Source organism: Balaenoptera acutorostrata, chromosome 1 (genome assembly GCF_949987535.1).
Source record: "Balaenoptera acutorostrata chromosome 1, mBalAcu1.1, whole genome shotgun sequence".
Classification (NCBI taxonomy): domain Eukaryota; kingdom Metazoa; phylum Chordata; class Mammalia; order Artiodactyla; family Balaenopteridae; genus Balaenoptera; species Balaenoptera acutorostrata.
In genome coordinates this window covers 119163687-119190212 of record NC_080064.1, presented here as the reverse complement: position 1 = coordinate 119190212, position 26526 = coordinate 119163687, and the positions used below count along the sequence as shown (strand labels likewise).

General features: G+C 46.8%; 2 protein-coding genes, 3 non-coding genes and 1 pseudogene across 7 annotated transcripts; 2 read left to right on the top strand and 4 right to left on the bottom strand.

The window, feature by feature from the left end:
* Positions 1–2734: 2734 nt before the first annotated feature.
* TRNAG-UCC (transfer RNA glycine (anticodon UCC)) lies at positions 2735–2806 on the bottom strand. The gene has a single exon. It is a non-coding gene; the product is annotated as a tRNA-Gly (tRNA).
* Positions 2807–3487: 681 nt separating this feature from the next.
* Positions 3488–3570, top strand: TRNAL-CAG (transfer RNA leucine (anticodon CAG)). The gene has a single exon. It is a non-coding gene; the product is annotated as a tRNA-Leu (tRNA).
* A 3568-nt stretch (positions 3571–7138) lies between these two features.
* On the bottom strand, positions 7139–9670 carry HSPA6 (heat shock protein family A (Hsp70) member 6). The gene is given in 4 exon segments (XM_028163920.2): positions 7139–8179; positions 8182–8269; positions 8271–9065; positions 9068–9670. Coding segments are annotated over 4 exon segments (1962 nt in total). The 5' UTR covers positions 9419–9670; the 3' UTR covers positions 7139–7451.
* Positions 9671–10163: 493 nt separating this feature from the next.
* TRNAG-GCC (transfer RNA glycine (anticodon GCC)) lies at positions 10164–10234 on the top strand. The gene has a single exon. It is a non-coding gene; the product is annotated as a tRNA-Gly (tRNA).
* Positions 10235–13475: 3241 nt separating this feature from the next.
* On the bottom strand, positions 13476–24835 carry LOC103009375 (low affinity immunoglobulin gamma Fc region receptor II). Of its 3 annotated transcripts, none has more exons than XM_057547009.1 (5): positions 24617–24835; positions 23356–23376; positions 21504–21761; positions 16398–16652; positions 13476–15289 (listed from the first exon to the last, which is right to left on the bottom strand). In XM_057547009.1, exons 1-5 carry the CDS (start codon positions 24726–24728, stop codon positions 15111–15113), a joined length of 825 nt encoding a protein of 274 aa, XP_057402992.1. In that variant the 5' UTR covers positions 24729–24835; the 3' UTR covers positions 13476–15110. The 3 variants fall into 3 exon arrangements, with proteins under 3 accessions (XP_057402992.1, XP_057403003.1, XP_057402996.1); XM_057547020.1 differs by having other exon boundaries at positions 13476–15185; XM_057547013.1 differs by lacking the exon at positions 23356–23376.
* LOC130709059 (polyhomeotic-like protein 1) lies at positions 18066–21288 on the bottom strand (annotated as a pseudogene).
* Positions 24836–26526: the final 1691 nt, after the last annotated feature.

Below are 26526 nucleotides of genomic sequence, written 5' to 3'. Positions count from 1 at the left end.
CAACAAAATACTAGCAAACAGAATCCAACAACACATTAAAAGGATCATACACCATGATCAAGTGGGATTTATCCCAGGGATGCAAGGATTCTTCAATATATGCAAATCAATCAATGTGATACACCATATTAACAAATTGAAGAATAAAAACCATATGACCACCTCAATAGTTGCAGAAAAAGCTTTTGACGAAATTCAACACCCATTTATGATAAAAACTCTCCAGAAAGTGGGCATAGAGGGAACCTACCTCAACATAATAAAGGCCATATACGACAAACCCACAGCAAACATCATTCTCAATGGTGAAAAACTGAAAGCATTTCCTCTGAGATCAGGAACAAGACAAGGATGTCCACTCTGACCACTATTATTCCACATAGTTTTGGAAGTCCTAGCCACAGCAAGCAGAGAAGAAAAAGAAATAAAAGGAATACAAATTGGAAAGGAAGAAGTAAAACTGTCACTGTTTGCAGATGACATGATACTGTACATAGAGAATCTGAAAGATGCCACCAGAAAACTACTAGAGCTAATCAATGAATTTGGTAAAGTTGCAGGATGCAAAATTAATGCACAGAAATCTCTTGCATTCCTATACACATATGATGAAAAATCTGAAAGAGAAATTAAGGAAACACTCCCATTTACCATTGCAACAAAAAGAATAAAATACCTGGGAATAAACCTACCTAGGGAGACAAAACACCTGTATGCAGAAAACTATAAGACACTGATGAAAGAAATTAAAGATGATACCAACAGATGGAGAGACATACCATGTTCTTGGATTGGAAGAATCAATATTGTGAAAATGACTATACTACCCAAAGCAATCTACAGATTCAATGCAATCCCTATCAAATTACCGATGGCATTTTTTACGGAACTAGAACAAAAAATCTTAAAATTTGTATGGAGACATAGAAGACCCCGAATAGCCAAAGCAGTCTTGAGGGAATAAAACGGAGCTGGAGGAATCAGACTCCCTGACTTCAGATTATACTACAAAGCTACAGTAATCAAGACAATATGGTACTGGCACAAAAACAGAAACATAGATCAATGGAACAAGATAGAAAGCCCAGAGATAAACCCATGCACTTATGGTCAACTAATCTATGACAAAGGAGGCAAGGATGTACAATGGAGAAAAGACAGTCTCTTCAATAAGTGGTGCTGGGAAAACTGGACAGCTACATGTAAAAGAATGAAATTAGAACACTCCCTAACACCATACACAAAAATAAACTCAAAATGGATTAGAGACCTAAATGTAAGACCGGACACTATAAAACTCTTAGAGGAAAACATAGGAAGAACACTCTTTGACATAAATCACAGCAAGATCTTTTTTGATCCACCTCCTAGAGTAATGGAAATAAAAACAAAAATAAACAAATGGGACCTAATGAAACTTCAAAGCTTTTGCACAGCAAAGGAAACCATAAACAAGACGAAAAGACAACCCTCAAAATGGGAGAAAATATTTGCAAACGAATCAATGGACAAAGGACTAATCTACAAAATATATAAACAGCTCATGCAACTCAATATTAAAGAAACAAACAACGCAATCCAAAAATGGGCAGAAGACCTAAATAGACATTTCTCCAAAGAAGATATACAGGTGGCCAAGAAGCACATGAAAATCTGCTCAACATCACTAATTATTAGAGAAATGCAAATCAAAACTACAATGAGGTATCACCTCACACCAGTCAGAATGGCCATCATCAGGAAATCTACAAGCAACAAATGCTGGAGAGGGTGTGGAGGACAGGGAACCCTCTTGCACTGTTGGTGGGAATGTAAATTGATACAGCCACTATGGAGAACAGTATGGAGGTTCCTTAAAAAACTAAAATTAGAATTACCATATGATCCAGCAATCCCACTACTGGGCATATACCCAGAGAAAACCATAATTCAAAAAGACACATGCACCCCAATGTTCATTGCAGCACTACAATAGCCAGGTCATGGAAGCAACCTAAATGCCCATTGACAGACGAATGGATAAAGGAGATGTGGTACATATATACAATGGAATATTACTCAGCCATAAAAAGGAACGAAATTGGGTCATTTGTAGAGACGTGGATGGATCTAGAGACTCATACAGAGTGAAGTAAGTCAGAAAGAGAAAAACAAATATCGTATATTAACGCATATATGTGGAACCTAGAAAAGCGGTACAGATGAACCGGTTTGCAGGACAGAAATTGAGACACAGATGTAGAGCACAAACGTATGGACACCAAGGGGGGAAAGCGGCGGGGGGGGGACGGGGTGGTGTGATGAATTGGGAGATTGGGGAACAAAAATAAAATGTAGTTCCTCAGACGCACCCGCCAGTTTCAAGTGCCCAATAGCTTGTAGCTACCGTATGAGTCTCGCCGATATAAATCCATGGCCCCCTTCCGACGCTGAGTTTCAGACAAGACATCGCAGAGTCCAGAAGATACCAAAGATTTCTCACGAGTTGGCAGTTTAAAAAGGAAGGCAGGAGGGAAGGTAAGAGAGGAAAGAAAGCCTTTAGAATCTAATCCCTCCAAAATGTGGCTGGTCAGAGAATGAGGCCCCCAGGGTATATAAGGAGGTCAGGGGAGAAAGGGAGGTTTGGCTGCCGTTCTTATTTTCAGTTCCCAGTTTCGCTCAGGCTTTAAAAGTATATCGCACGCCTTATTTCTCGCTTTTTTCAGGAACTTCTTGAGTGTGAAAAGATACCAGTTGCGTTGGCCGGGAATCGAACCCGGGTCAACTGCTTGGAAGGCAGCTATGCTCACCACTATACCACCAACGCGCCCGGCCTAAGTTTCTCTGAATTACTTATATAAGTATACTACTGGCCATGACGTCACAGATGGCTTTTGGTATTGCTTTATATCTGAGATCCCAAAGCACACAAAGCCTTGTCTCGGTGAGAATGAACCCCGTCCTTACTCCTCTTAGTCGGCCCTGCCAACTAACGACGCGGCGCCAGGAACGCAGAGACCACCCGGCGCCCGGAGCCGGAGGGCTGGAACACGCGGAGCCCGGAGGGAAAGCCAACGAACGCCTCGCTCGGCCCGGGAAATTTTCTCCCCCGCCGCCTTCTGTCGTCCGCGCTCCCAGCTCCGCCGCTTGGCGCGCCCCAGCACTGGATCCACCGGGTGCTGGGTTCGGTACCGGCGATTTGGGGCGGAGGGTTCGAGGGAGACCGGCCAGCAAGGGGGTCCACCCTGGTGTGGCTCGGTCCCCCGAGAGAAGGAGCGAGAGGAGCGCTCGAAGGGACACTGGGGAAATGGATCTTTACAGTTTAGGATGATGAAGAAGTAAGAGATAGGAGTCGGAGGCAGTTTTATTTTTCCTGTTTTGCGAAGAAGTCCAGGGAGAGTTCTAAGTTTATTTAAATAAACAGCAAACAGCATTGATATAGTTTAACATCATGCTACCGCGCTGTTTGACAATCTTAGAAGGGAATAAGAATGATAGTTTCCCAGCTGTCAGGATGGCCGAGCGGTCTAAGGCGCTGCGTTCAGGTCGCAGTCTCCCCTGGAGGCGTGGGTTCGAATCCCACTTCTGACAAGGCGTGCATTTTACTCACTCTTTTCCAACATACAAGTAGGATTGAATTCGTGGAGAAAGGAGTATTGATTAATAAACACTTTTCTATGCTGCCTATCTACATATGAAGATTGTGCTTCCCATTTACTATGAAACTGAATCTATTTAGATCTATCCCTAACTACAAAATTTTTTTTTCTTTCCTTTAGACTCCGGTTTCTCAGTGCCTATTTACTGCATGTACATACAAAAGACTCCCCTGAACAAGGAAAACCCCTCAACCCAGATCCCTAAACTTGCTATAACTGACCTGAGTCTTTTCATGCTCAGACTGCAGTGTCAAACTTTGGTGAGACTCGGATTCCCCACCATCTTGCCGGGCCAGCTGCCACCACCAATTCTAATTCAGTATGTTTGCTGGGTCCTCAAAGACCCGGGAAGGAAATCAACACACCAAACGGGGGAAAGTACTAGAGAGCAAAGGTAAACTCATGGAGTTGTTTCAAGAACTTTTTCTTGAAGACCGCAAACAAGCCACTCTCTAATTTGGGAGGAGCTGATTTATAGAAAAATCTTGTTGTGCTTTCCGGAAGAGGGAAGAACTGTCAGTCCGAAGAGGCTGAATGTGTGAGGTCCATAAGCATGAGGATGGAAGGATCCTTAGGTTGGTTAATGAAAGCTCGCCAGACAAACTACATTCTTTGTTATTTACTAGGCTGCGACCTTGGGAAATGTATTTGACTTTTCTGAGCCTTAGTTTGCTTGTAGTAAAATGGAGAAAGAATTGTTGTGAGGATTGAGATGACCTAGCAGCTTATTAGAAATACAAATCTCAGGCTGTACCTCAGACCTACTGAATCTACATTTTATAAGATTCCCACATTTATAAGTCACATTGATATCACATACCTCCTGACAGGCACTTCACCCTGTGGTATACTTCCCCAAAACCCCACTGTAATCATGAGAAAACTGACAAACCCAAATTTGGTAGACTGAGAGACAGTCTACCAAATATACCTAACCAGTACTCTTCAAAATGTGAAGGTGTTGAAAAACATCGGAAGATTAAGAAACTGTTGCAGATTGTAGGGAAGACATGATAACTAAATGCAACGAGTTAACCCGGATTGGCTTCTGAAACAGTAAAAGAACATTAGTGGAAAAATATGAAATCCCCTTAACATTAGGGTAAGCTGGATGAAGTATATACAGTGACTTTCTGTAGTATCTTTACAACTCTCTGTTGGTCTAAAATTATTGCAAAATAAAAAGGCCTTAAAAAAAAACAAACTTGAAAGTGGTTGCCTGTTAGGAGTAGAACTTAGGAGTGGGGCAAGAAACTGCTGGGGTTTTTTTGTTCTTGTTGTTGTTTGCCCACCCCATGAGGCTTGTGGGATCTTGGTTCCCTTACCAAGGATTGAACCCCGACCATGGCAGTGAAAGCGCAGAATCCTGACAACTGGACTACCAGGGAATTCCCAGGACTGCTGGTTTTTCATTAGAAGGATTGTAGCAAGATTTGATTTTTTAATAATGGGCATATATTTTGATTTAATTTGTTCTAATATTTTGGGGAACAAATATTTAATTTTTTCTAATATTTTTTTTGTAATCACGCATAGTTGTGATTACAGTAATCGAACTAAGACTATATATATATACACACACAATACAATGACATTTAGATGCCTATTAACAGGAAACAATCCCCAAAGAATCTAAAACATCAACAGTCATTTAAAAGTAGATGAAATGGTTAGTTTGTTTAAATGCCTCTGTAGAAAAATAGATACCATCCGAATGAGAAGATCTGAGGTGTTTTGACAACTAAGCACAATGAAATTCTCCGTCTTATATACTGTGTGTGTTTTTAACGAGAGAGAGAGAGATTGTTGAAATGCTAGGAAACTGTCTAAACCCTGTAGGTGCCATCATTCTGCTTGAGAAGTTACAAGCAGTTTGGGGTGGTCAATGTTGGAAGCTGGAAGGAAATTCAGGAGAGGGAAAGTATAATACAGAATGTGTATGTGACATCATCTCTTTTTTGCAGGTTGCTTCAATGTGAAGCCAGCTGGCATAGGACTTGGGCCAGGCGCAGGGAAAAGCAGTTAAAAATGTGAAATGACAACCAGGAGACAAATGGGTTGTTACTGCAACCTCCTCTCCACCTGCAAGAAATCACCCTTAGCTAAATATAACGTAGCATTGCTCTAACCAAGGCCGCCTTCTTTTCTGAGATAAAAATAAATCTCTCTTTGCACACAGGAGAGGTACAGTGTGGATTGGGCTGATTGGGAAGTAACTTACACAAATTTATCCTTCTCTTATATGTCATTTAACTGGCAATAGAGTTGAGCCTTAGGATATTTCCCAGGTTCAGTCACTTGCTATAAAAAACACATATTCACTTAATGGATAATGTAAATATACAATAAAGTATACTTTTTCTCTCAGGGCTCAGCATCCAACTGTGTTCTAAAGGAATAATACGTACAATTTCACAACATCTGGGTGAAGATCTGGTAATACGTGGAGTTATGGCCTGTTTGTGAGGTGACAATGTACGGGCTCTAGAATCAGGCAGGACAGTGTTCTTAATTCCAACTCTCCCCACCACCCCCTTTCCCCGACTTAATAGCTACGGACCTTGAGTAATCGTTTAATGTCTTTTAACCTCCAGATCCTCACCTTCAAAAGAGATAATACACTGTGATGTTGCTGTGATGATTACATTGTATAATCAAGTACCTGATACATAGTTGACAATCAATTAATAATAATTAGTGATAGCTAATATTTGTTGCTCATATACTATATGCCTAACATTCTTCTTCACTCCTCTCATATTTAGTTAATTGTACCCTTATAACAATTCTGAGGTACTATTTCATCATCATCCCCATTATATACAAGGGAAAACTGAAGCTCAGAGAGTTTAACTTGCAGAGTAGATAAAGTAACAGCACTGAAAACCTAAGCCTTCTGGTTCCAATATAGCCATTTTGCTACACAATTGCCATTGTCATCATCATCATCATCCTAGGGCTCATCAGCAGAAAGCAGATGGGGCCATGCTATTTCTCTCACATAGATAAGATAATAATAACTTTAATTACACCACTAGACTTACCCTCTTAGTCTAACATATTCCCCAGAGTCCAAGACTTGGGGTCTGCTCTCTAATGAACAATGAATAAGGTCACATTATTAGAGGCAGATAATTAGCATATAAACTCTTTGGCAGTGTGTTAGGACACACAGACTGACAAACTAAACTGGGCTCCTAATACAGAATTTTTATTTTAGGGTCTTGCTAGGGCTTAAGTTTCTCTTCATTCTCTGCTTTTCCAGCTCCACTTCCCTCCCTCTTTTAACACAGTGTCACAATTCTCTCCTGTCTGACCTCATTTCAATACTATCTCAATGTGCCTGCCTCAACCTCTTCCTCTTATCTTGTTTTCCCTTATAGAAATCATGCACACAGCCTCATGAATTTTCTTCCCATCCCTCCTTCAGCACCCACCCCAACATTTTCTGCTTCTGATAGCCCTGCCCCTTCATCTACTTAATTGGATAGAATGAAAACTAAGAAGAAACTTTAAAAGTTTATTTAGCTCTCTTATTTCACATAACAAAATCCATACATGCAAGTAACAAAATACATTAAATGTAGATAAAAGCAGTGATAAAGTGCCACACAAATGTTCATAATGATTACTTCTGCTTGTTTGAAGTAGGAGAAGATTTTTTAAAAGTCAACTGGCAAATACCTCAGTTATAAAACATACGGACCAAAAAAACTCCCTGTTTGGGGGCAAGATTCTCCTCCACTCCCACCCCTCAAGATAGGCAGGATCATAGTAGACAGTCTAGAAAGTCCACAAGCCCAGCCCTTCCAGTCACAGCTGCCTTGCCAGGAGGGGCCATTTAATTGACTTCCTCAGTGACAGGGCCAGTACTGGGGGCTCCCTGTCGGGCTTGAGCTCCACAACTGCTACCGCCAGGGACACCAGGCTTCCGTAGAGCCTGGAGAAGATGGGGCGACAGACATGCTCCAGCTCCCTCTTCTGATGCTCAGATTCCTCTTTCTCTGCCAACTGGCTGTGCTCCAGCCAAGCAAGGACTTCCTGACACTTGTCTTGTACTTTGCGCCTGTCCTCTTCAGGAATCTTGTCTCTAAGTCTCTCCTCTTGCAAAGAGCTCTTCACATGGAAGACACAGGCCTCCAGAGAGTTTTTGGCAGCCACCCTGTCCCTCTGGGCCTCATCCTCATCCTGAACATCCTTGTCCTGTTCAGCCTCGCACACCATCTTCTCCACTTCCTCCTTGCTCAGCCGGCCCTTGTCATCGGTGATGGTGATCTTGTTAGCGTTGCCTGTGCTCCTGTCAGTGGCTGTCACACTCAGGATGCCACCGGCATCCATGTCAAAAGTCACCTCGATCTGGGGGACTCCACGTGGGGCAGGAGGGATGCCACTGAGCTCAAAGCATCCCAGCCGGTTGTTGTCCCTAGTCATGGGCCTCTCACCCTCATACACCTGGTTCAGGACCCCAGGCTGGTTGTCTGAATAGGTAGTGAAAGTCTGGGTCCGCTTGGTTGGGATGGTGGCATTCCTCTGGATCAGGTAGTCATCACCCCACCAGCTGTCTCCAGCCCCAGGGACAGGGGAGCCACATCCAGCAGCAGGAGCTCCTGCACCTTCTCACACTTGTCCCCCCATCAACACTGCTGCCTGCACAGCAGCCCCGTAAGCCACAGCCTCATCCGTGTTGATGCTCTTGTTCAGCTCCCTGCCATTGAAGAGGTCCTGCAGGAATTTTTGTACCTTGGGGATGCGGGTAGAGCCACCCACTAGGACAATGTCATGGATCTGGGCCTTGTCCAGCTTGGCACCCCTTAGGGCCTTCTCCACCGGCTCCAGGGTGCTGCAGAAGAGGTCCGAGCACAGTTCTTCAAAGCGGGCTCGAGTGATGGAAGTGTAGAAGTCTACGCCCTCAAACAGGGAATCGATCTCCAGAGCGGCCTGGGTGCTGGAGGACAGGGTGCGCTTGGCGCGCTCATAGGTTGTGCAGAGCCTGCGCAGGGCCCGCTTGTTCCTGCTCAAGTCCTTCCCGTGCTTCCGCCGGAACTCCTCCACGAAGTGGTTCGCCAGCCGGTTGTCGAAGTCCTCTCCACCCAGATGAGTGTCTCCAGCCGTGGCCTTCACCTCAAAGACACCGGCGTCGATAGTGAGGGCCGACAAGTGGAAGGTGCCCCCACCCAAGTCGAAAATGAGCGCGTTGCGCTCTCCGGCGCCCTGCCGGTCCAGGCCATAGGCCATGGCAGCCGCCGTGGGCTCGTTGATGATCCTCAGCACGTTGAGCCCCGCGATGGCACCCGCGTCCTTGGTGGCCTGACGCTGGGAGTCGTTGAAGTAGGCGGGCACCGTGATTGCAGCGTGCCTCAGGGGCTGGCCCAGGTACGCCTCCGTTGTCTCCATCTTGCTCAGCACCATGGACGAGATCTCCTCGGGGTGTAGAACGCCTCGTCTTCCCCGCGGTAGGACACGTGCACCTTGGGCTTGCCGCCCTCGCTCACCACCTGGAAGGGCCAGTGCTTCATGTCGGACTGCACAGTGGGGTCTGCGAACTTGCGCCCGATCAGTCACTTGGCGTGGAACATGGTGTTGTGTGGGTTCAGATCCGCCTGGTTCTTGGCCGCATCGCCCACCCGACGCTCGGTGTCGGTGAAGGCCATGTAGCTGGGGCTGGTGCGGTTGCCCTGGTCGTTGGCGAGGATCTCCACCCGGCCTTGCTGGAACATGCCCACGCATGAGTATGTGGTGCCCAGGTCGATGCCTATGGCCACTTCCCTTGCAGCGGACATGGCTGTGGCTTCTCGCGCTTCTGGGGACGAGTGTGAGACGGATTCAAATGCAGGAGTCTGCGGAACTTCGAGCGGCTCAGCCGTGGAGGTGCGCTCAGCGGTGCGACTCTCCTGCCTGCCCAGCTCGGATCTGCTCGGCTCCGCTTCCACGAGCTTTTTATCCGGTTGCCGGAGACCCGCCGTCCCCCCGCCCCCGCCGACGCCAACCTTCCAGCGCTTTCGCGGCGAGCCCAGAGCCGCCCGGCCCCGCGCTCAGGCTGACTCAGCCCAGGATGCGCCGGGCTGACTCCGGGGGAAGGGTCGGGCGGATCGGGCCGTGCAAGGAGGGGCGGCCCCAGCTGCGTCTGACTCAGAGCTGCAGAGAAAGTTCCAGCTTCTCCCGGCTTGTTCTAAGGGCGAGCGGTTGGGGCAGAATTCAGGTAAAGCAAAAACTTCTCAAGAAAACAGTTTTTCCTCTGGGTGGTTGAAGAGGGCTATTCAGAGTCCAGCGGCTCGAGAAAAGCCGAAAGCATGTCACCATGCGAATAGAGCCATGGCCTCGAGGCAGGGGTTTAAATAGTAGGTTTTTTTCTTAAGTCTTAATTATTATTATGTTGTTGTTGTTGTTGTTGTTGTTGTTTTGAAACCTAAAGGCAGTGTTTTCGAAATTGTGGCTAAGAGGAGTGGCCCAAATTTTGTTCTGGAATGAAACTAGGGCCAGAGATGACTTTAAGAGATGGCGCTCTAGAGTGTGTTAACGAAGAGGGCATTGGTGGTTCAGTGGTAGAATTCTCGCCTGCCACGCGGGAGGCCCGGGTTCGATTCCCGGCCAATGCACTGTGCTATTTTTCTTCCAGGCTATTCTTTTTTTTTTTTTTTTTTTTTAAAGGATTTTCTTATTTATTTATTTATTTATTTATTTATTTATTTATTATTTTTGGCTGTATTGGGTCTTCGGTTCGTGCGAGGGCTTTCTCCAGTTGCGGCAAGCGGGGGCCACTCTTCATCGCGGTGCGGGGACCGCTCTTCATCGCGGTGCGCGGGCCTTTCTCTATCGCGACCCCTCCCGTCGCGGGGCACAGGCTCCAGACGCGCAGGCTCAGCAATTGTGGCTCACGGGCCCAGCTGCTCCGTGGCATGTGGGATCTTCCCAGACCAGGGCTCGAACCCGTGTCCCCTGCATTAGCAGGCAGATTCTCAACCACTGCGCCACCAGGGAAGCCCTTTCCAGGCTATTCTAATTTAAAAAATTTTTTATTGGAGTACAGTTGATTTAAAATGTTATATTAGTTTCCGCTGTACAGCAAAGTGAATCACTTATACATATATCCAGTCTTTTTTTAGATTCTTTTCCCATATAGGTCATTTACAGAGTACTGAGAAGAGTTACCTAGGTCCTTATTAGTTATCTATTTTACATATAGTAGTGTGTATATGTTAAGACTTTTTCTATTCTAGGATTTGTGACACTGAAATAAACAAAACCAGTTAGTTGAAGGCTGGGTTCGTTTGGTTTTTCCTCCTTTACCAAGTCGCATTCCTGAGAGGAGCCGGAACCTGGTGTTGCGGCTTGGGGACCCAGGCATGACTTCTCCACCCAGCCCTGGAGAGAACACAGCACAGGAGGAAGGAGCATGTGGCTGGATGAACTGTGGTGAAAATGTCCCTCCTGTGGTTGAACCTCCTCCCTGGGCCAGTGTCTCCAAGGAGCATCATCCCAAGGGGCCGGTTGGAAAGGCACAGTGTGCGTTTTTCTCTGAGGCCTGGATGGGTTCCCAGCCGGAGCCCAGAACACAGGTGGGGAGTAAATTCCTGGAGGCTGCAGTCCATCCTATGCCCTGAAGGCCAGGGGAGGAGATGAGTTCACTGGTCAGTAAAGCCACATTTGTTCCCCTCAGTGCTATGGCCTTGCAAAGTGAGTCTTTGCCATGTCTCACTTTCCTTAATCCAGAATATCCCATTTGAATTTTTTGGTGTTTCTATTTGGCGTGGACTCCCAAAAAGCCAAAAGAAGGAGACTTTTTGGAGACGTGAGGATGGAAATGGAGGAAAGAGAAGCAAATGTTCTCTATAATCTCCCCATGGGGGAAGGAACCCTGATTTCCTGCATGACAGACAGGGATAGTCACCGCTATACTAAGAGCACAGTACCCAGGGGAACATGATACATTCTAATGTTAAACTCTAGTAGCTTCAACTATTACATAATATATTATTATTCACCCGATTCAAAGGCAACTCCTAATTTTTAAAAAGAGGAATGAAAAACCTTCGCTCTGTAAGTGGGTCTTTTCTCCTCAGATGGCTCAGAACCCTTTGGAATGCTTCAGGGCCTTTGAAGAGGGAGGAGGGAGTCAGGATGCAGCTGTCAGTCCCACTTCTGCACTGGAAAAAAGGGAATGTCTGAAGACGTATGCAATGGGTGACTTCCATGGTGGAAAATCAAATCATCCTCAAAAGGAAGGAACCTGTTTTATAACCCAGGAGGGAGAGAAGCTGTCAGCTTTAAATTCATTCACTTTCAGTATTTAGGCTGCCCAGGCCTGTGTGTAAAAGTTAGGACATTTTAGGCAAGGGCCTGCAAGAAAAGGGTGCTCACTTCAGAAAGGAAAAGGTGGCCTGGCCTGGGGTCTGTGCCCTGGACTGTTCAGGGACTGCTTTGTCCAAGCTACTCTGACCTTCTCTCCCAGCGCTCAGCAGCCTCAAAACCCCACCTGCACATCTACCCCCAAGAGTTCCAGGTATAGCCCTAAAGCAAGCACCTCTGTACCGAGACACAGCATCACACAGGCATGCTTCCAATGTCATTCACTTTATTTTTTAATTCATAATAGAGAAGCTTATTATGCAATGCAAATTTTATACATACACTTAAACATATCCACTTATGTTTAGTAACTTAGATTGAGTGTCTTTAAAAGTAGAATAGGGACTTCCTTGGTGGCGCAGTGGTTGAGAATCTGCCTGTAAATGCAAGGGACACGGGTTCGATCCTAAGCCTGTGTGCCATAACTACTGAAGCCTATGCGCCTACAGCCTGATCTCTGCAACAAGAGAAGCCACTGCAGTGAGAAACCCACGCACCACAACAAAGACCCAATGCGGACAAAAATAAATAAATAAATGAATTTATTTAAAAAAAAAAAGTAGAAGAGACATTCAAGTGATGACTTAAAAGGTCATTATGGAGGGATGCTCTTGACCCAAAACTGAGCACAAAAAGCAAGCTGTAGAACAAAATGTATAGTATGATCCAAAACTATATATAAAGACCTGTGATACCAACTATCTGTACATCCTTGAACAAGTCATTTCAACCATCTGGGCTATACCTTTCTCAATTTTAAGATGACAAAATTGAATTTCATCATTTCTGACACTTTCTAGCTTTAAAAATCTCTGATTTCATCCAGGAGCAAAAGAGGATTCCTGTTTCCCCTAAACTATGTACCTGCTCTATACCCAAATAAATCCTGCTTCCGTTAATAAGAAAAAGAGGAGTGATCTGCTATGTCTATCAGATAGTGCCATATATACTTTATTCATTTTTACCCCTCAGAGTGGTACAGTAAAGAATGTTAGTGTGATAGACATTGATGATGCTCACCAACGTTTATGATTCTCCTCCTTTTAGCCTCAGAAAGGGATTGCAATTCCATGCCTCTTGAGATCAAGTCATATGACTTGTTTTGATCAATGAAATTTAAGTATGTGTGATATGTTACTTCTGAGCAGAGGGCATTTAATTACCATCCTAATTGCCACTGTTCTCTTTGGCTTCCTTGGCAATGTGTGGTAGCTGGTGTTGAAATGGAAGTATAAACCTGAGCCATCCCATGAAAGACAGCTTCCTGAGGAGTCTTCCGGGAAGACTGGAAGCAGAAAATGAATGAGAAATAAACCTTTGATGTTTTATGCCACTGAGATTGTATTTTTACAGCATCTGAGCTTAATATACTGGCTACAGCTGGTCAAATGGGATTATCCCCATTTTTTTTTTTTTTCTGATGTGACTAGCCACAAAAATGTAACTCACTCAGTTCTACCTTCTAGGCCACCCCCACTCCAACTTAGACCTTCTTACCTTTTTTTTCAGTTACTATAGTAAAAGCAATCTTATTTATTTAAGGAGAAAGTGCCAGCCAAATAGTGTGCTCCAAAGACATCAGATTCCATGAGCATTTATTAAACGCCGATTATGTTCCAAAGACATTATGCTTCCATATATGTTGTTACACTTTAACCTCACACGATATCCCTGGGGAGGGAGATACAGATATTACCATTTTACAGAAGAAGAATCTAATTCATAAAGTAGTTAAATGAATTCTTCAAGACAAACCAGCTAGCAAATGTAGAAATGAAACACAAATCCAGGTTGTTTGGCTCTCTTTTTCAGTATGCTTTTCACAATGCTATGCTACAGGCTTAGGAAGTCAATTCAATTAAAGGGAAGTAGGTCCAACTGATATACTACTTTAAAAGATGTGATGGGTGAAAGTAAATAATACTGAGTTTAGGCAAATATAGTCAAAGCTGAAATGCATGTACTAGTGGTATATATTGGGTAGTATCTAATAGGGTGTTCGATAGTATTGAATTGGACCTCTGCTTCTGGGAAGATGCAGTAGATGTACCTAAAAAAAAGTCTCTAATTTCAAATGCTAAAGAATTTACCCATTCCACAAATAGGTATTGAGTGCTTTATCAAGTGCCAGACATTGACCTTGACTCTAAGTATATGGTAGTGAACAAAACAGACAAAGGCCCTGCTCTCCTGGAGCATATTCTAATGGGAGAGGGGGTAGTCAGTTGGTGATACATACAATAGGGAAAAAATACAGCAGTAAACAATTAAAGAAGTGAACATATGGTACTCCAGTTGGTGATGAGTACAATGGGGAAAATAAAGCAGGAGAGCGGGATTAGGAGATGGTGGAGGAGTGGGGTTATACCGAATGATCAAGGAGACCTCACTGATAAGGTGGTATTTGAGTAAAGACCATGATGAAGCATGATGTAGATATCTGTAAGAATGAACATTTCAGAAACAGTAAATAACATATAAACCTGTAGCAGAAGTATAACTGAAGAGTTCAAGGAAGCAAAGGAGAGCAGTAGATGAGGTTAGAGAGGCACTGAGGAGCAAGATCATGTAGTGCCTTGTAGAACATTACAAAGGCTTTAGCTATTACCTTAAATGCAAGAGGGAAGCAATTGCATGGCTTCAAGAAAAGAAGTGACAGATACAACACACATTCGCTGTTATGGTGAGAATGGACTGTCGGGTGTCATGGGTGAGTGCAGGGAGAGCAGTCAGGAGGCTGCTGCAGTAATTCACGTGAGATGATGGTGGCATGGACCAAGATGCTAGTAGTAGAGTACTGAGAAGTGTTCAGATTGTTGGATTTATTTTGAAAGGAGAAGCAGGATTTCCTGAGGTTTCATATATTTGAGGAACCTCTGTCAAGGATCTGTGAAAACACATTTGCTCTGAGTCCTTGTAGAGCTGGGTGGGCTGTGACTGTGCCTTGGCCTTAGGGAAATCAGTGAAGGTAGGGCCTATTAGGATTTTAGCTCTAGAGATCACAGGCCTTTTCTTTCCCTGGAAGCTCCTGAGCCCACGTTGCTGTCAAGGTGGGGCCAGGGGAAGAGGAAAGTTATGGCCTGAAGAGAGTCTCCTGCCACTGCTGTTACACCGTGGGATGAGGGGTCATTTATCCTGAGGGCCTTGGCTCCATCTGACTTTGCAGTTCTTCCAGTCTCCCACTGAGCTTTGAAGGTCTCTCTGCACAGAAAAATACAGCTCTGTATCCACTGCAAAAAGGAGCCCCATCACCAGGCAGAAAGTGATTTGATACCAAGGTGGAACGATGAATAGAATTGCCGGACCTAATAGGAGAGGCAGAGGGATGGAAAAAATGACAGCTGTTAAGAAAGAAATTTGGAATAAACGTTCAGGTCCCCAGTGAGGAGCCTTTGTGAAGTCACCGAAGCCAAAGGCTTAGGCGAAGGCCCAGAGCAGACAGCTAGCCCCGGAAGGCTTCAGAGGATCTATCCTTCATCTCTCTGCCTTTCCAAAGAAAGCACTGGCTCAGCATTTCCCAAAGGATGACCTCAGGCACATCTGTTCTGCAGGACATTAATAGACGTTATAAAGGAAAAATGTTTTGTGGTTACTTGGGTTTAGCAAATGCCTTATGAAACTTAGTTTAAAAGTTCCGTTTAAGACAGGACTTCTTGAAGCCTTTAATATGAATTATGAATATAAAAGGAGAGGAACAGAGTATGTAGTGTGTTCTGCATTAATTTGATCACAGAACCCTTCATTCTGAAAGGCCTCTCAAGGAGTTATGTGATTGGGGAACCGCCTTTGGGAAACATTGAACTAGGGAATCCACAGACCACATCAACAGATCTTCACTCACCACCTCCTCTGAGCCCAGGACTGGGTATTCACTAACCAACATTAGTCTGGCATAAATAGCTTGTGATGCTGTCTGAAAGGGTATGATATGGATTCCACAATGTACAATTTCTCAAGAACAGGCAGAAGCCTCTTTCTTTGTACGTAGAGAGAGATTCTCGTGCCAACGTGGCCGCTTTGAGCTAAGATTTGAGCCTAGGCTGAGAGGTTCAGTAGGGAGACACAAGCAAGCATTAGACACCTAGAGGGACATATGATAAAGTGGTTTGAATAAGGTGGAAAAGAGGGAGAGTGGCAATGTCTGGTGGATGGATATGGAGGATGAAAAGGTGGCTTCTGTCCCCTAAGAGTTAAAACTCCAAATGAATGACACCCATTTCTATAATCCCTGAGAAATGAGCTGGAACAGAGCTGCAAATTCACACAGCAATTAGGTCAAGCTAGAACCTTCCCGTTGATGTCAAAGAGGCATACTCGTGAGAACAAAGGTTCTGAAGTACAAAAAAGATCAGGAATCCTCTCACTACCTATCTTTCCAAGGTGTAAAGCTCCTTGAGCAGCATTGGTTCCCACCTTGGACAGTGATGGTCACAGGCTGTGATGAGTGCAGTGCCCGCCCGATAAATCCCGTGCAGTGGTACTCGCCACTGTGACTGAGGTTTGCTTGTGGGATAGAGAAGTTGGAACGCAGATAGGAAAACATCTTGGATTTTCCATTCTGGAAGAATATGACCTTATTCAGAGGGCTGTTTTTCCAGCTGTGGCACCTCAGCACGATGGGCTCCCCTTCCTGGAACACGAGGCTAGGGGTCTGGAGCAGCAGCCAGTCTGAAAGACACAAAGGGACCACAGGACCCAGGAGGTCTTGACTCAAATCCGAGACCCAGACCATCCTTACTGGTGGGCCACTGTGTGTGGAGGGAAGAGCTTAAGTTTGGAATCAGACACCCTGGTCTGTAATTCTGGCTCCATCACGTATGAGCTCTGTGATCTTGGGCAAATAATTGAAGTCTTCTGGGCCTCCGTTTCCTCGTATGTGAAAATAGTCACAATAATCCCATTAGCTATCTACGGTAGTTCCTGGCACATAGGAGGTACTCAGGATATGCTTGTCTTCCCGTTCCTGTCCTGCCCAACAGGCCTCTGCAGGAAGGATACAGGAGACCCAATAGTACACTCCCTTCCCTGAGGGAGGGAGGGAGGGAAGGATCCAGTCTGACATAGGAGACAACATGTGAGAGGGACACAACAGAGTCAAGTGTCTTTGGGGAAAGTCACGGACATCTAACAAATATTAGCTTATTTGGTGCATGTTAGTAAATGTGGAATTTCACTTCAGCGGGGACTTTGTCTAAAGGCAGCAGTGACATGGGTGGGCCATTAGCCTGCTGTGTACTCTTTTCCTCCGATTTTCATCCTTTTACTGAGGAAAGAGATATTTAATTTCTTTGTCGTATAGGGAATAGAGGCTAAGGTGGGTACTTATAATCTGACCTCAGCCCACGCACTCCTTTTTCCTAAAGCTATAAAACAGAGTAGAGTTGGAATTGGAAAGAAAGGGTAGAAAACAATAGATATGTTGGAAGGGAGCCGGGACGTGAGAAAGAAACGACAACAGCCACACGTGTGCTAGTCAACCACGCTTAGCCCCTTCAGCAGATCGGAATGATGCCAAAAAAGTCTCTACACTGGCTGCTGAGCCTGCCACAAATGCAGGTGAAAATGTTCAATACTGAGGGAGGGAGTGACAATGAAGAGAAAACTCTGGGCCACGGCTACAGTGGGACAATCCAGAGGGAAGGTGGGGAGCACCAGATCTTGCGACTTGGGTCACACAAGCTAGAAAACCCCACCTCTCCCACTGGGGAGGCACCCCTGCGTGCCACCCATTTCCTCCCATACCATCCTGTGTATTCCTCCTCTTGAGGAACTCAGGCCCTGGCTAGACATTCCACTCCAGGATTAGGTGAGCAGTCCTGGTTCCCTAGACTGCCTCTTTTATAACGGTTGGATTGGGGTAGGTGGGAATGCTGAGAATTGTGAAGATTTTTTTAAATGAAGTAGAACCCAGAGAAAATGTCAAAGCTGCTTCCATGCAGCACCAGCAACCAATTCTTGCACTTCTCCTCCCTGTCTGGGTAATCCCCTCTACTGAAGGTGCACATCATATGAACAGCACTTTCTGCTCGGCCAAGTCTCTCCTGGTACCAGGTTGTAACCTGGACAGTGGAAGTGCCAGCCTTAGGCTGCTTTGTGCAAGAGGGCCACCTCAGGTCTCCTCGAGGACAATTTCTTGGTGCAGATCTTGAGGGCAGGGCCCAGCTTCATGTTCACGGCACTCACGAGGTGTTCTTTAAGTTAAAAAAGGGCCTTTCCATCCATCTCTGGGAACAAAACTCCTCTGCGATCTCCTGGAAGCCTAGTAGAGAAGCAGTAAACTCACATACCTCCTCTGCACTCCAGTGGCTAAGATTACTGGACAGGAACACAGGGTTGATGCCATGAATCCTGGTGTAGGCACAGCTGTATGGAGGTTCCCTGGGTCACATTCCCCATGTCCAGCTCTCACCGATAAAGGCCCAGGGACATTGGAGAGAGTCCTTTACCATGACTGGAATTCTCTGAACCCCAGCTAGAGTCCTCTTGACCCCTGTGGCACTTGCCCTGGATCTTAGCATGGGTGATGGCAGAGGAGCTGCAGCTGGGTCCGCACTGGTGAACACAAGCATAGTGGGCTTCCTGAAACTCTTTCATGTTTCTCCTCTTCAACCAGAACTGGCAGCTACAGTTCACACTGTACCTTTTAGCACAAGTCATGGAGCAGAAACTCTTGGAGTCACAAAACTGTTCTCCAGGACTGTACTCCCCACAGTGCTGGAACTTCAGGAGATTTGTCTTCTTGACTACTCAGCAGATGGGCTGTCCCCTCCCCAGGGGCCACCTGACTGATTCTCATTCAGCCCTGTCGGGAGGCCAGTCTGTAGTGGCTTTTCAGTAATGGAGAACACCACACTGGGACAGGTTCTGCTCCGTCCTGGATACCAAAGCCCTCAATCACATGGGTGAGCATCTGGGGCTTCACAATGGCTTGTGGAGGTTTGTTTGAGTCACCATTTATCTGGACCCCATGGCTAGTGTAGGAGGAGGTGCTGATGGGCAGGGGCCACGGCTGCTAATTCACTGCTTGGTGAATTAGCATTCCCACTGGTCACTAGTTCAGCTTCTTCTCCAAGCCTGCTCTCCTCCTCCGTGGCCTCGGGGCTCTCTACTACTGGAGAAGCCCTGGCAGGAGCACGGAACCCAATGTGGACACACCATCGCCCTCCTCTTTGCATTTGGCAGCCAACGTCTGGGTTTGCCTGGCAGGTGCACGGACTGCATGCAGAAGACAACAGGGACCTGGACTGTGGTGGCTGAGGGGCAGTGAGACTTGTGGCTGCTGCTGGACCAGCTGGAGAGGTGTAGCTGTGGGGAGGGGTACCGGGGCTGACGGTGCTCAAGCTGTTGCCAGTGGTAGATAACAATCTGCTGCCTCATCACCACCTGTTTCTCCAAGAGCTGGATCTGTTGCTGTTGCTAAATCAGTGAATGGGGCTGGATCTGTGTGTGGTGACTGAGCTAATGAGAGTCTGGCCGGGAGCAGGTGAAGCTGTCCTGTCTTGCTGACCACTCCCACCTGCTTCTGTCTTCTTGGCCACTGCACTAGCTGCCCTGGATCAGTCACTGTTTGGGATGCAGGCAAGGGCTCCACCACTGCTGTGCCTTTCCTGGGATAGCTCCAAGCACAACCTATTCCTGAGGAGGGCCACTGACCCAAAGGCCCAGGTGGGTGGCCACTTCCGCCTGGACCCATGTACCTTAGCATGCTATTCCCACTGCCCCCACCAGCTGCACTAAGGCTAAAGAACTGGCTTGAGGCCCTAGAGGGAGCCTGAGCCACAGCTAGGGCCTGGCTAGAGGCCTAGGGGAGGCTAGAGAAACAGGGCAATAGCGTTCTGGGTGGAGCTTTGGGCTGAGCCTGTTGTCCCTCAGTGCCAAGTTCTTTACCTGAACTGCATCTATGTGGACTCCAGCAGCCTGAGCAGACAGCCCCTCCTGCTGGACGACTGCCACTGCCCTAACAGGCATCAGGATGCGTTGAGAAGCTAGAGGCACATTCTGGGCCAAGGTCTGGTTTACCTGGAATAGGTTTCCCAGCTGTGGTCTTAGATGCATCTGGGCCTGGGACAGGTTGAGGGGGAGGAGGTGGCGTTCCCCAGTAGCACAGATTGGGTCACAGTGGTAACACTGGGAGAGCTCACTCCGGGATTGGCTGGTGAGCTGGGAGGCTGATGCAGTGGCCAGATTGACTGAGGCTGGGGTGGCGCTCAGCTGCTGCGTTGTGCTGGTGTCTGGGGGAGCTGGCCTGCTGACTAGCAGCAGTTGCGGCCACTAGATGGCAGCCAGGCTGTGCAGCTGGGCCTGCTGAGCTGCTGCTGGACACGAACTGGTGGAGATCCTGAGGCCCACGGAGCTGCCCCTGCAGTGCCTGCTCTGCCTGCTGTTCAGACCGTGGCCCTGAGCTGTCTGGGAACGAGCGCCACCACCTGAGTACGGACTCCCATCGGTGCAGTCGGCGTTCTGTTGGCTCTAGTCTCCATGACAGTGGCTCAGGGTCCCCATGGCTGGTGCTCTGGCTCCAGGCCTTCACAGCTAGCTCTTCACCTAGGTCCTTCAGGGCGGTGTCCACCTCATGGGCCAGGGTTCCTTGTCAACGCCCCTGCTCAGTCTCGGGGGAGGGATCCCTCACCTCCACCCCTTCCTAGAGAGGCAGGAGCACTGAGGTTGAGGCCCTGCCAGGCCTCTGGGGCTTCCCTCCAGGACTGTCTTTTCCTGCTGAGCACAGAGGGTAGAGACTGCAGGCCTGGAGCTGCAGGCCCACCGGGCCTAGATACCTTTGAGGAGAATTTGAGAATTGGGTGAGGGAAGGGGACTAAGTGAAGAATAGCAATGACAATATTCATCATAATCACACTGCAGCTTTTCTCTATGGAGAACGTATTTCTTGCCAGGAGCTTTGGAGGATCATTGATCGGTTCAGCAAACATTTATTAAGCCCTGTCCTGTGCCTGGGGCTGGATATAAAAGGTGGTTAAGACACAACTTTCACCTCAAGTTGCACAGAGGGCAGGGGGCCAGGGAAATGCTGATTCTCACCGGAACCTGATGGGGGAGGCAGTAGTATCTCCACTGAGCAGATGAGGAAACTGAAGCTCAAAGGTAAATGAAATTATCATGTTTACATGGCTAGTAATTTCCAGGGCTAGGATTCAGTTGTGGTCTGTCTGGGCATTCGACTCTGCCATAAAAATGGAAGGATTTCTGTGAATTAGGGATTTCCTTCTGCTTCTCTCATACCCAGCTGCCTGTCAGTGGCCTTGTCACCTTCTTGCTCAATCAGCACCGAGACAAAAGAGCCCAACATATTCTGAGAAATCTCTTAGGAACTTCCACCTCACCACACATACTAAGCAATGGGGTGCGTGAAAAGGGAAATGAGTGGACAAAAGCCCCTTCAAACAACTCACAGCCATGCTTCCCAGTAAGCAGGCAATTCCCCTTTCTGAAAAACCTCTGCCATATAAGCAGATTCCTTCTATCCTTGTGGTCCCAGACTCTCCCAGGCCTTCCTCCACTGACCGGAAATCACATCCAGATGCACAGGGTCGCTGAGGCTGGTCTGCTCTCTCTGACACCTGTAGTCTCCGCTGTCATTGCTGCTGGCCTTAAAGCTATAGCTGGGCTGGTTCTGGCTCTGGATGGAGCTCCCATCATGGAACCACAGGGTGAGGTTGCCGTCATACAAGTTGGTCCCCTGACACATCAGCGTCACGTCATCCTCCTTGAGCACATTGATCCACGCAGGCTGAATGTTCACCACAGCCTTCGGGAGACCTGCTGAGGGGCAGAGAGAGAAGGCAGCATGAGGAAAGGGACCCCAAGGGCCTAAGCAGACCCCAAATCGCAGGTGATGGAAAACTGTGGCCATGCTGGAGACATCAAGAGAGGAACCCAACGCAGAACTGTTCTGCAACTAAAGGCAATTCCTGCAACTCATGCAGCCCACACAGGGGCCCCCAGGAACCCAGGTTCTCTCAGGGAGCTTGGCTCCTACTTAGGGGAGAGGACAAGAGGTAGGGGAATGGGAGAGAGAGGCTAAACACACACACACACACACACACACACACACACACATACTACACATACATCGTTTGGGGAATCACTTTCCTCCCCTGTAAGCTGAGGCATTTGGACACTAGTGGATAAACTCTCTCCACAGCTGGAAGAAGACAAATGGGGACATCTGATGGAAGTGCCAGGCTGAGAGTCAGACATCACGTTTCTGTTCTAACTTCTTCCATTCTGTTTTTTTTAAAGATGTATTTATTTCTAAATAAAAAGAAATAAATACATTAAAAAAAAAAAGAATGGAAGAAGTCAGAATAACAAAAAAGTTGTATTTATTTATTTATTTATTGGCTGTGTCGGATCTTAGTTGCGGCATGAGGGATCTTCATTGCGGTGCGGGATCTTTCCTTGTGGTGCACGGGCTTCTTTCTAGTTTTGGCGTGTGGGTCTTCTTTTCTCTAGTTGCGACGCGCAGGCTCCAGGGCATGTGGGCTCTGTACTTTGTGGCCCGCGGACTCTAGTTGAGGCACGGGCCTATTTCCCTGACCAGGGATCGAACCTGAGTCCCCTGCATTGTAAGGCAGATTCTTTACCACTGGACCACCAGGGAAGTCCCCATTCTTTATCCTTTAGAATAGACCTGTCCTGACACCCAAGCACAGAGGAGTCTCTGTGGCCTCAGAAGAAAAAGAGGCGAAAGGCTGGCAGGCCAGTCTAGGGAGCCCGGCGTTCAGTGGCCCAGGTAGAGCCCCACCCCACTACCAGTCCTGGGAGGTGGAGAGGTTAGTGGTGCAGAGAAAGCAGTGCCCAGCAGTGTTCATCCCACCAAGCTGCAACCGGTGGTATCTCCTATTTGTGTCCAGGGAACAGGCCCTGAAGCCTTCAGATACATGAAAAGTAAAAGATTTATCAATGCAGACATAAAGTGAGGAAAATACAACAGCAGCAGAGCAAATTAACTAACGTGTCAGATATGTTATGGGGCTAACATAAGCAGATCATGTGATTTTGTATGCAACTGAAACTAAAATGGCCTGGGCTTGTGATTTAGTTTGGAAAGAGGAAGGCAACTGAGACAGAGGACAGTTATATTCTGTGACAGAATCTGTGAGGCCTCACCATAACAGAAGCATAAGGGCTGAGGCACCTGTGCCCTGTGGCTGTCCATCCCCGGCTTCCCTGGGAGGAAGGAAAGGGGAGGACACAGCAGGGGGTGGGGCAGGGCATCTTGTGGGAGCAATTACTCTTTCCTGGCTCTACCTCGGTCCCGGGTTGCTGGTGCACCCAGAGCACCTCCAGACAGGGTGCAGGGAGCAGAGACAGAGGGTAGCTGGGGGAGGGAGAGGATGTGGTGAGCAGTTACCAGGTTTCCCAACAACAGGAGCTGTAAAAGAGAAAGCAAAGATCAGCCTGGTGTTTAGATATGATGATTCATCATTATAAATAATCACCTCCTTGCAAATCCCCTTAACTCTCTTGACGGTCTCTGTCTGCATTATGTTCACGTGGGTTTCCATGTCTTTACTTGTTCAGCTGTGTGTTAACGAAATTACCACACAGGGGCCAGATTGGTATCTCTATAAATTTACTGTCTCCATATTCAGAAAGACTAAATTGCCATTCTGACACTTTAGTAAATTTGCCCTGCTGCGCTTGGTCTTTTCTTCACTTCTCTCTGCAGTGCAAGGAGGCATGCATGATTCCTCTGGTCCCACAACTGATTGTAGAATTGCCTGGCTTATGTATTCTCTGATCCCCTTTCCCTGGATAACCCAGACCCTCCTGTGCTTTTTCCCAGGGGAATCTCCTTTCACATAAAGAGAATACGCTTCTGCTGCCTGAAGTGGTTTCAGGGGCACAGAGAACAGCCACTGCCCCCAACCATGTGTTTTATTGCTTCCCCCCACCTCCTATTGGCCGAAGACAGCATTAGCCCTCCCGCCTAAGATATGGTCCCAGTGAAACACAAATTTCTAAGGAAGGTAAACACCTTGGCCACTCATTAGTCCTTCAAGTCTAGGTCACTAGACTTTTTTCGCAGCTGGCTCTGCTCTGGGGGGTGGCAGAGCACCAGGGACCTCGGTGCCCAGTGAAATTGGGCAAAAGACTTTAAAAAAATGAATTCTTCTGGGCTTCCCTGGTGGCGTAGTGGATAAGGATCCACCTGCCAATGCAGGGGACACGATTTCGAGCCCTGATCCGGAAAGATCCCACATGCCACGGAACAACTAAGCCCGTGCGCCACAACTACTGAGCCCGCGCGCCTAGAGCCCATGCTCTGCAACAAGAGAAGCCACCGCAATGAGAAGCCTATGTACCACAACGAAGAGTAGCCCCCACTCTCCACAACTAGAGAAAGCCCGCGTGCAGCAAGAAAGATCCAACTCAGCCAAAAAAAAAAAAAAAAACCTCTGCCAATTTCATAATTTGCCAAGGCCAGCAAGGTTGTCAGAATCTGATTTTCATCAGCCTGCCTTCACCCTCCTGACTTTCCTGACGTGCTTCCCGCACCAGCCCTCATTCTTGCCCAAAGCTCAGCCCCAACTGAGGTGACAGCAGCTGAGTTAGAAAAGCATGCCTGCCTCTGTCCCTGCTCCACTGCCCCTCCTGGGACCCTGTCTCACCCAGGAATAGCAGAGCCGTCCACAGTAGCATGTGGCCCAAAGGATGGCAGGATGTGCAGTCAGCTCGGTCACTCCTGGCAGCAGGGAGGGCTAGGAATGAGGGGATCCCCATCACCTCCTGGAGAGAGCAGGTTGGCTCTGACAGCCCAGCACGGCAGACACAGACTTCTCTCGAGGCTTGACAGATTCCACCCCAGAGAACAGACAAATTCTGGAGTCCAAAAGAGGAAGTGAAAAGAAGTGTTGTTTTTGTCATTGGCCCCTTTGCTGGGGCCTCTCTCCCAAAAGGTCTCTCAGGAAGCAAGCTGTAATATTCAAGGAAATGACATTGTGAAACCTGTTCTTACACTTTGTGGTCTTCAGAAACCTCAACAGCCCCACTCCTTTGGCCAAGGCTTTTCTATTGGTCCCGTTCTACCCCACCTCCCACCCCCAATCTACCTCCAGCCCTTATCTGATTTTTAGGTGAAAAAATTTCTTTAACCACTGAAAAGACTTCAGTGAGCTGACATCAACACTTTAAAGGTTAATTTATATAATGGGACCCACACATTGGAGCCACCCCAGTGGACCAGACCACATCACAAATCCAAACCTAAGTCAGCCTGCACTTAACAGGAAAAACCTGTCCAGGGATGTAACATACACCAATCACAATCCTCCAACTCAGCTTTATTTAGCTTACTTTACTCTAGAAATCAGGACCTGTTAGTCATATAAGGAAATTCCCAACCTCCTAGCCAGTCATGCCCTGTCTCCACATTGCCTCTTCTAAAGCTCTATAAAACTTGGTCTTGCCCAAATCCCTTGGGAAGAGTTCTCCACGGCTTATGAGGAACTGTACTACCTCAATCCATGGCTTGTTTTCCCTTGAATAAAGGATATCAATCTTGTAACTAAATTGTTTTAGTTTTGTCATTGGACAGGTCAGGCATATCTTATTTTATTGTGCTAACTGCGCTTTGCAGATATTGCAGTTTTTACAAATTGAAGGTTTGTGGCAACCCTTGTTGAATGAGTCTATTGGTACCATTTTTCCCAACTGCTTTTGGCTCACTGTGTCTCTGTGTCACAAAGTGACACATTGGTAATTCTCATAATATTTTGAACTTTTTCATTATTATTATATCTGTTATAGTGACCTGTGATCAGTGATCTTTGATGTTACTATTTAAATTGTTTTGGTATTTTCAGCAATAAGATCATCGTAAATTAAGGTGTGTATATTGTTTTATAGACATGGTGCTGTTGCACCCTTCATAGACTGTGGTATAGTGTAAACATAGCTTTTCATACGTGCTGGGAAACCGAAAAATTTGTGTGACTCGTTTTATTGCAATATTGGCTTTATTGCAGTGGTCTGGAAGCAAACCTGCAATCTCTCCAAGGTATAGCCTGTATTGCCAATGAGGTGTGATGTGAAAACAGCCACTGAAGATTCCCGGGTTGGCTCCTAGATGAAGGTAAAGGTTCCTACAGAGCCACTTTAGTTTGCTACCTCTCCAGCTGCTCTCCAGTATCTCTGGTAATTTCTCTTAGATCAAGCTCCACCTAGTTCCCATTTGGAGTTCAAGTTTGTTTGTTCTAATCCTTTTAGGTGGAAATTTGGGGTGTGAGAGACTTCAGATATTTCATGGTGAGATCTAGTAGGCCACAACATTTGAGTTTATGCCCAATCTCAGCTACAGTGTAAACACCTTCAGGAGGTACTGACAGATCTCAGGAACAGTGCTCAAGCTGTCAGAAACAGTAAGTCTGGTTGAACTAGGGAGAATTATTTAAACGAGGGAAAATAATAGGTGCCCCTGAAGCAAAAGAAAGCATGATGGCAGCCATTAGGAGACTCACAAAGCTTGAGGTAAATCCACAGCATAAACTGCTGGGGGACTTGGGAAATTGAATTAAGACAA

Bases quoted from the DNA above. Each gene is read 5' to 3' on its own strand.
- LOC103009375 (XM_057547009.1), bottom strand. From the start codon at position 24,728: ATGGGGATCCCCTCATTCCTAGCCCTCCCTGCTGCCAGGAGTGACCGA. The intron at 23,377-24,616 runs GTGAGACAGGGT...TCTCTTTTACAG, and splicing joins GACGGCTCTGCTATTCCTGG to CTCCTGTTGTTGGGAAACCT. The intron at 21,762-23,355 runs GTAACTGCTCAC...TCTGCCCCTCAG, and splicing joins TCCTGTTGTTGGGAAACCTG to CAGGTCTCCCGAAGGCTGTG.